Below are 9,595 nucleotides of genomic sequence, written 5' to 3'. Positions count from 1 at the left end.
AGAAAATGATAAATGAGAAAATATGACATTGTTGGATTTTAAGGTTAGGAAAACAATACCACGCCTTACACTCACTACACCAACACCTCCATTGCCCACACCAACATCCACTCCACCAACACCACCAACGCCCACACCAACACCAAAACCACCACTGCCCACACCAACATCCACTCCAACAACCCCACCTCCCCCATACCAACACACCCTTGCCACACCAACATCCATTCCACCAAAACCACCACTGCACACACCAACACCCACTCCACCAACAACACCAACACCCACTCCAACACCACCATCACCCACACCAAAACACCACTGCCCACACCAATACCCACTCCACCAACACCACCATCACCCACACCAATACCCACTCCACCATCACCCACACCAACACACCACTGCCTACACCGACATCCATTCCACCAACACCATAGCTCACACCAGCATCCACTCCACCAACACCACCATCGCCTACACCTCTAACACCATTATTCTTATACCACCACTATAGTGTCTGAAACTGCATGTGGTTTCCATTGTATGGCTGCTGTATGGGCCTGATTACTTTTATCAGTATTAAGGTGTTGTCAGTTGGCTTTCTGCACCATATTTCTCTACATTTCTGATAATGAAACTGTTTCTATTACATATCTCTTTTGTGAAGATAGACAAGAAGTGAGACCTCTTTTACAGAGAGTAAGATCATGCTATGGTTGTGAGTTTAAACTTAGAGTTCCCCAAATGTTGTCAAGTGTTGGCACTGTAATTTTACATATAGCACTATTTTCCTATTCTGATGGTTGTTTTCCCTGGTTATACACATGGTTTTACTCAGCCCATTTTTACTTCTACACTAATTTATCAGCCTTACAAAATCAAAATTTGGTGGAAGGTAATGGTCTTCCTAAATACACTTTACGCTGTATTTAGATTGTTAATTTTATGTATATTTTACCTACACTGTACATACAATGAAATATTTGTACCGAGAATGGTCACATTTGTTTTTGGGTATTAAACTAGTCAAAGACACTAGTTATTAAAATACTTATTCACTAAGATTTGTGTTTGTTTTTGTGTGAAGGCATTGTTTTTTAGGACAACTACAGTCACTAGTTCTCGCGAACCGAAAGGGGTCAGGCAGACATAGATATCCAATCTTCACCAAGAACTGGATGGTTGTATGTGTAGGGAGTACAATCCTCTCTTTTGGTACAATGCACACTATTATACTATTAGATCCCAATAAATATACCTATTAATTATTAGGTTTTTTTCAAACATGTTTTTAAAAAATCAGGAATGTTTGATGTGATTGCGTATGGGGTATATTTCAAACAAGGGTAGAGGACAGTATACTTCACCTTGCTGTACATCTCTTGACTGAAATAGGTGATAGAATCTACACCAAAACGCCACCTCAATTGTAATAGAATTTTTTTTTATCCTAAGTTCTTGTCCTTGATCAACTTCCAAATGCTAATCAAAGAAGTCACAAAATTCTTAGTAAAAAGCTAAACATTTTTAAAGAAATATTGCCCAAATGAAGACACTGTCTGCATCTAAATATCCCATAAAGCAGAGACGATAGCTTGATTCAGTGTTCAAAATGAGGTGAGGTGAAATGGGGTTTAACATCACGTTAAAGATATTTCACTTGTATGCCCTCGTGCACTCAAACATTATACTACCTCGGAGCTGGCCAGCATTATCCCCTTAATGCCACATACCAGGCAGGGAAACAGCAAGTGCCATCTTTTAATGTCTTTTTGTATGATTGGCCACCAACCTTTCGCTCTCTAGGCAGATGCTCTATGTTAGTCTGCTGGACTAGTCTAAGACTAGTTGGAGACCTCCGGTAGTAAACTCCATGGAAGCCTTGAGAAACTCCTCACTACACTTCTACCATAAGGTAGATGAGTGGACTTGTGCTAATAAAAACTATTTTCTAACTCTTCAGAATGTGGCATCACATCTGATGCCATCTTATTTCACCAGCAATCAATTTTCTAACATCAATGAAGTACATAGATACACTTTATTTGTTCATATACTTTTCAGTATGACATGAAAACTGACAACATAATTTGAGACATAAATATTTTCCTATTATGGAAGACCATACATCATGCAACAGGCAAGAAGCCATCTGCTGCGATGACTCCTGGAATGATGGGTGAAGACATGCAGCTTGAAGCAAATGCAGATCTAATGGTGCAGTTGGGCAAGGAGTCAATATCGGAGACCTGCTAAGTTTAGTAAAGTGGAACACATTCACTACTCAGTAGGTCAGTGAGGTTTGTTCAGTGACACTTTAGTTCAGATATGTGCCCCACCAGGAGAAAAGGGACCTTACGGGTGCTAGGATACAATTGTATCAAAGTCATTTGACGTCAACTTACTTCAGTGAAAATCAATATGTGTGATGTCATGTATCTCTGTAATAAATATGAATTGAAGCTTGTATTTTTGTGTTCCAAAGATGCTGTAGTTTTAAAAATATAATGAAAAGTCAAAATGTGATTTTTCACCAATAAGGTCCCAATTTTCATGGTTGCTCACATAATTATACCATAGTGTCAGCTTGATGCGGGAAGATAGCCGAAGGTGGTGTAGGTCATTGACATTTACCACTTTGGTGGAACCCCTGAGCTTGGGTATGGGTGAGTGACTGAGTTTGGTTTTACACCGCTTTTAACAATATTCCAGCAATATCACGGCAGGGGACACCAGAAATGAGCATCACACATTGTACACATGTCTGGAATCGAACCCGTGTCTTCAGCGTGACGAGGGAACGCTTTAACCGCTAGGCTCCCTGACCACCCCGCTTGGGTATGGTGCTGAGTGCCGACAGACATTGCCCCTTCAGTGATACTGTCAATAAGCCTACATCAATTTAATTACTTTCTCTCAATATTTACATGTCGTCTTCGGCTCACAATACTAAGTTTGTCTCAGAAAAAAACCCATTCATGATATGATTTGAACATGTATAGAATGAGTACTCCGCAATATTTATGGGTCACAATAAACATATTTCATTCTTCCTACCGGTATATTATAAATATGCCATCTCCATATCAGTAACATTTCATAACTCATGCAGTATTCATAGTCTACAAATATCAACATATCTCTCTTAAGAAACAAAATATTGTATGAATCTAGAAATGATTAAAACAATGTACTACAGTGAAATACAGGGAAGCAATTATTCACAAGCCACTTCATGGAACTGCATAGTCTGTCCCCCAGACCCTAGAGAATATATAAAAAAAGGAGTCCAATTCAAGTATAGATTGCCTCAGCCGAAATTAAGTATTGTTTTGGGCTCCATTTGAATTTTACTTTTTATTTTGTGTACCGTATATGAACGCGAATAAGCCGAATTTTGAGGACCAGAAAAAAGATTCTGTAGAAAGGGGTCGGCTTATCCACGGGATACACTTTCATGATAGTATTTTTCAGATCGTGATCTGTCAGAAACATCGCCTGAATGACGGTATATAGATTTTTAAATGAGGTAACTTTATTTCTGGGACTAAATGTTTGTCTAGGAACTGTACTGTGTCAAGATCATGTCCTCCATCAACAGACAATAGTTGTAATGTGTGGGGAAATAAAGGGTCATGTCCATATTAATATGATTGGTCCACAGTTAATGGTCTAATTTCAATGCTAACATATGATCATTTCATGTATATCTGGACTCTGAATAAAAGAAATGTGTGTACATATTACACAACAAAATCAAAGTTGTTCTAACAAGTCTAAAATTACTGATCATACTGATAAATAATGAATGTGGTATCATTCATACCCAATTAAAAGTCTACAAAAATACCCATGTCTAATCCCTATTAACAATGTATTTTTAAACCAATCAGATTGCTGCAAATGTTTTCATTCATTTTAGGCTAAAAAAAATAATAGTCATGGTTCTCACACCTGCATCGTCATAAAGTCTGCGGAACGTTTTGTTTTTATTTCCATTTCAAAAAAAACATTTAAAATCCTAATACTTCAACACATCCAATATAGCACGCGGTTACTTCCCTTTACATGTGCACTGCTTTACTGTGCATCTCATGTTATGGTCATGGAGGCAATAGGAGTTTGTATGCTTGTTTATGTAGGGAGGCCCTTTCCCAGGTTGATGGTACACAACTGTTTATTTGGTTACATACTAGTTTGAACAAGCCAAAAATAAACAAAACACCACCCACCCGTCTGCACTATATTTTCAACAGTCATTGCCTAAGAATCAATTCTTTTATCTTTCTTAAGCCTTACAATGTCAGTTAATGCCCCAGTCAGCAGTATTCCAGCTATATAACAACTGTCTGAAATAATCCAGTCAGGACCAGGCAAACCTGGAACTGAACACATGAGCAAGCTCTCTGAGCTTCTGTCCAGCTGGTTCCACAGTAATACAACAAAGAAGAAACATTTATTGTCAGGGTATTTTTGAGAAATAATACTGGAAGGTAGCAATTCATATGGTCCCTTGCTTCAGAGATATATATCGATATATGAGCATTATACTCCTGTCTGGGTAGTTTGTGAACGTTCAAAGTCTCCTTCCTGTTTTTCCTTCTATTGAACAGCACTATACACAACAGTGTACACCAAATGCCTAGCATTGATCCATGGTAACATCTCTAACACAGGTAAGAAACATACAGGTAAAACAAGTAACACCGCAAAATGTCATAGCTTTCATAAATCTGGATAGTGTCATGTTTGATCTTGGTGTACAGCAAAGTAGGGATAGACATGGCCACTAGTCCGTTCGCCCGATTCTATGGTGAAAATCTATGTACTAGTGGTTTTCTGAAAGAATCTAGTCATTTTACAGAAATCAGGAGTCCAAAATGAGCATTGGCTAGTTGGAAATGTCTACCCCTGCAAAGTGGTGTGAACTCATGTGCTGAGAAAATACACAATTTTGTTCCTTCATATAGACATCCAAATTTTGTCAGCAAGTTATTGGGCACAGAAATCCTCCTCCTTAATGGAGAGTTCCATACCCAGTGTACATAGCACCATGACAGATGAAGACAGCTACCACCTGAATGTGTCATCCAAATCACATTGGCTCCGTTGCTGGGTGTCCAACACGCTGGAGCAGACGTTCACGTTCTCGGTTCATGCTTGTGAGGAACGCTTCCTGTCTGTGAAAGCGGTACAGCTTAATGACTGACAGAAATGACAGAACCAACCAACAGATCCACGTTGCCCACAGACCGAACTAGAACACAAAAATACAGACTGTATATATACAGAATAACATATTAACTCATATTTTTGGGGTAAAAGGTAAGGAAAATATATCATGATATGTATATCATTTAAGGGCAAGTAAAGTAAAAAATATGACAAAAAAGTTTTGGACACGGTAATTAAATGGATGAGCACACAGAAAAAAGTTAAAAGGTATTAAAAAATCTAAGGCAGAAGCAGACAGACTGTGCATCGGCCCAATCGTCATGATAGTTGAAATTGAGCAGTGTCAATCAACAGAAACCCATTTTTACCCCAGGAAGAGGAATCCCCTCAGTGGCTGAATGTTTTGTTTATGGGGACAATTTTGCCTATCTTTTTCACGCTATAATTGTTTTTCAAATTTAAGTTTGGTCCAGCATTTGTGATTATGTAGGCCCTAAAGAAATAAAAACTGTAAAGTTGCCATGTTGCCTTTACGTACCTGCCCTTTCAGAGCAACAAACATCATTTTAAAGGGAAAGAACCTATGAGCATAATGAGTTCAGTGAGGAGGGCCAACCCTCAAACTGATGGGTGGATTGGAGTGTGGTGGTTCCCAGTATGGTGTAATGGGGACTATGTTTTCAAATTGGCTGCCACGGCAACCATTTTAAAAACTGAATCAGTATTCTACAAGGGTGATTAAGAGGAAGGGTACACACACCCTTTTTTCAGGCATGACACGTGTCCTTCTTGTGGCACACAACTTGAGTAGTGTGCAACCCCCTCACTCACTCCTATTATGAACACCAAAACCATATCTTACTGACTTTAGGTCCTGAATGCATTCAGATAAATCATTGAACATAACAGTCTTCACAGCAATGGCGGTAGAATGAGTTGATTTTATGAGTAAACACATAAATATAAGGCTTAAAAAAATACAAGAATAAATTCTCAGACAGTGACTTTTGAAAATAAAGTGCAGGCGGGCGGTGTTTTGGTGGGTTTTTTGGCTTGTTCAAACTAGTATGTAACCAAACAAACAGTTGTGTACCATCAACCTGGGAAAGGGCCTCCCTACATAAACAAGCATACAAACTCCTATTGGCGCCATGACCATAGCACGAGTTGCACAGTAAAGCAGTGCATACGTAAAGGGAAGTAACTGTGTGCTATAATGGATTGCATTATTTTTATGGATTAGAATTTTTTAATTTTTTCTTAAAATGGACGAAACATGCGGTGTACTTTATGGTGGTGCGGGCAGTGCCTGAGAACCAAGACTATTATTTCTTTTAGCCAAATGCGACTTCTTAGAAGTTTTTTACCATCCCTTATCAGTCCCCATTTCTTACCTGTGACATTTCCATCTCTGTGTAGTAGTTGTCTGTATTGATCTGTAGCCCCGAGGTGAACACAATCCTGCCATCATACTGTCCATTTTCACATCTGAAGGACGCACAAACAAAACTGAATTACATTAAGTGTGAAGATTAAGTCAGTACATGTTGTCACAGTCAGCAATATTCCAGCTATGTCACAAATGCCAGTAAGTAATTGAGGCCTACCTCCAGAAATCAGCATAAAAAATATCACAGACACATGGCCAAACAACAAAAAACCCTGTCATGTCAAAATCAACACAGTACAGAGTTCATCTGAAAGTCACTCATGAGGATCCGGGGTAGAATAGGTCTTCAGCAAACCATGCTTGCCGTAAAAGGTGACTATGCTTGTTGTAAGAGGTGACCAATGGGATCGGGTGGTGAGGCTCACTGACTTGGTTGATACATGTCATCATATCCCAATTGTGTGGATCGATGCTCATGATGTCAATCACTGGATTGACTGGTCCAGACTTGATTAGTTACAGACCGCCATCATATAGCTTGAATATTGCTGAGTGCAGCGCTAATCAACAAACAAACAAATCATCTGAAAGTTGAAGAAAACTCCAGTCAATGCTTATTTTCACCTAAGATCTGCAATGTGTGGATGTCTGTCTAAACATAGCTGGAAAATGTTTGTGTTCACATAGACATGTATTGTTACCAGTTACGTCATGATCATTTTACAGTCACTCCTTGACACCTTGGGCATTCCATCTTGCTATTTGCTGTTCTACTTGACAATGAAGTTAGATGTGAGGTGAAATGGGGTTTAACGTCGCGTCCAAGATTATTGCACTTATATAGCGACGTGCATGCACGTGTGTGTGTGGCTGCTTGTACTAGACCGGACTGATGCCGATTTATAGTGCGAGCTCACTGAGATACCATGCCGCAGTTTAACATGAATACCCCACTCAGACACAGTATACTGACTCCGAGCCGACCAGTCAGGTTTTAGCCCCTTAATGCCAAGCGCCAGACAGGGTAACAACAAGTACCATCTTTTAATGTCTTTTGGTATGACGCGGCCGGGGATCGAACGCCGGACCTTCTGCTCTCTGGGCGGACGCTCTACCACTGGACCACGGAGGCAGTCCAATGAAGTTAGAGCCACCCCATGTCGTGTAGCCCTGTCTATTATCATAAGGTCATATAGGGCCTACCCTTATTATCACATCTTAGTGGTCTATTTGCTTGTTGTTTAACGTAGCACTCAGTGTTATTCCAGCTATATGACAGTAGTCTGTAAATAATTGAGTCTGGACCTACAATCCAGTGATTGATATCATGAGCATTATCCACGCAATTGGGATACGATGACATGCATCAACCAAGTCAGCGAGCCTGACCACACGATTCTGTTAGTCGCCTCTTATGACAAGCATAATCGCCTCTTACAACAAGCATGGGTTGCTGAGGACCAATTCTTAATCGGATCTCTACAGAGTAGTTTCATCATTCATATATACTTTACATAAAGAGTACATGAATATTTTTTTATTGGGCATTTTTTAGGCATGGGCATGTTTCAAAACCAAACATGATTTCTAGAATCATTGCAGTCATTTATAGTACTCAGTGATCATACAAGGGTAACTGTAAGTTGAGTTGAGAAGGCATCAGTTCCAGGGACAACTGGTACATGTGATTTTTGACACATAAAACGCACTCCAATCGGAAACGTCATAGCACTACCTTCAGATGTTAATTACCCATGTTCCTCTTACAGTAACCCCTCCCCATGCTTTTCCATCACAAAACCACTGAGAGATGTTTCAAAACATCCCACCATTGTAAGATGTGAACAGGGAGAGCAACAGCAGCTGAAATTTGCCATCACCCGCATCTTCCTGATATAATATGATTTGTCTTAAATGAGCAGTAACCATGGCAACATAGAAATTGTTATTCTTTGTGAGGCATGTCGCACAGATGATAGCAAATTTATAGTCTTGAGTTTATCATCTTCTGGGAAAGTTGTAGCGTTGGTACTTGGGTCCTAGTACCTTTCTGCCCCAAAATATCCACAGTCTCTAATTTTGATATGATTTAATGGCTTTGTCAGCACACCTTTTCTGGCTAATGTGAGTGACTTACTGCTCTATCTGAGATACTGGATTGGTGATGAGCGTGCACCACTCCCTGAAGCCCACACTTGCTGTGAGAGCTGTTGCAAACAGCACCACTGTCATCACAAGTGTCACAGCACAGGTAACAAATGCATCTAGCCAGGAACTGGAAAACATACAAAAAAGGATTTTCAGACCACAAGTTTAGGATGAGATCAGATAAAAGGAGCCTTATGAAATTTGCACTTTCAAGAGAGAAGATATGGCAATGAATGAAAAATATTTCAGTTGAACAATCCATATGTAGGCTATCTCATAGTAGAAATGTTTGTCTACCTTTACAAATCCCTTCATTTATTTACACAACAAATAGATCTAGTATTAAATAAATTGGCACACAAATCCGATTCATTTATGAATTTTCAGTAGAACCGCAGTATTGTTCTGTTGTTGTAGTAGGCTTGGGATTATGACAGACCCTTCCTTTGATTTACCGTCTGCAGAACAGATTAGGACTAGTACAATAGAAGATAATGTTTCTAATATTTCAGGAATTGTTAGCTCAATATTTTACCTGTCAATCCCTCTACACAAGTAACGTGACTGCCAGACCATGTAGAATATTGACAGGACCAACACAGCAACTCCAACAAAAATAGTAAAATTGCATGCACTATTTGGGCCCCACACAATGTTTAGTTTCACTTGAGAAATGCTCGACTGTGGATTCCATGAACCTGAACTATAGAGTAAACAGTTGCCACTGAATTCGTTCACATTTGACCAAACGGGGATAAATATGAAGAAAGAGAAAATAAAGGACAAGAGAAACGCTGTCACTTGAGACAACACGAAAATATTTCCAAGTCCCATTTCTGGAGACGATATAAACACTGTCAAAGGGGAGTGAACTCGATC

At 39.5% G+C, this 9,595-nt stretch overlaps 2 protein-coding genes across 2 annotated transcripts; one reads left to right on the top strand and one right to left on the bottom strand.

The window, feature by feature from the left end:
• The first annotated feature begins 22 nt into the window (after window positions 1-22).
• Window positions 23-517, top strand: LOC139443637 (uncharacterized). The gene has a single exon (XM_071224589.1). It carries the CDS (start codon window positions 23-25, stop codon window positions 515-517), a length of 495 nt encoding a protein of 164 aa, XP_071080690.1.
• A 2,434-nt stretch (window positions 518-2,951) lies between these two features.
• On the bottom strand, window positions 2,952-9,583 carry LOC139443272 (transmembrane protein 179-like). The gene is made up of 4 exons (XM_071224247.1): window positions 9,252-9,583; window positions 8,706-8,843; window positions 6,573-6,666; window positions 2,952-5,260 (listed from the first exon to the last, which is right to left on the bottom strand). The coding sequence occupies exons 1-4, from the start codon at window positions 9,548-9,550 to the stop codon at window positions 5,099-5,101; spliced, it is 693 nt and encodes a 230-aa protein (XP_071080348.1). The 5' UTR covers window positions 9,551-9,583; the 3' UTR covers window positions 2,952-5,098.
• Window positions 9,584-9,595: the final 12 nt, after the last annotated feature.

The sequence above is a fragment of the Haliotis cracherodii genome, unplaced genomic scaffold (assembly GCF_022045235.1).
Source record: "Haliotis cracherodii isolate W230 unplaced genomic scaffold, xgHalCrac1.p SCAF_5, whole genome shotgun sequence".
Taxonomy (NCBI): domain Eukaryota; kingdom Metazoa; phylum Mollusca; class Gastropoda; order Lepetellida; family Haliotidae; genus Haliotis; species Haliotis cracherodii.
This window is presented reverse-complemented; position numbering and strand designations above follow the sequence as displayed.

Coding starts and splice junctions, on each gene's coding strand:
- LOC139443637 (XM_071224589.1), top strand. CDS start 23: ATGACATTGTTGGATTTTAAGGTTAGGAAAACAATACCACGCCTTACA.
- LOC139443272 (XM_071224247.1), bottom strand. CDS start 9,550: ATGGGACTTGGAAATATTTTCGTGTTGTCTCAAGTGACAGCGTTTCTC. Junction 8,844..9,251: donor TTGTGTAGAGGGATTGACAG/GTAAAATATTGA, acceptor TATGTTTTCCAG/TTCCTGGCTAGATGCATTTG. Junction 5,261..6,572: donor CAGAGATGGAAATGTCACAG/GTAAGAAATGGG, acceptor TTTGTGTTCTAG/TTCGGTCTGTGGGCAACGTG.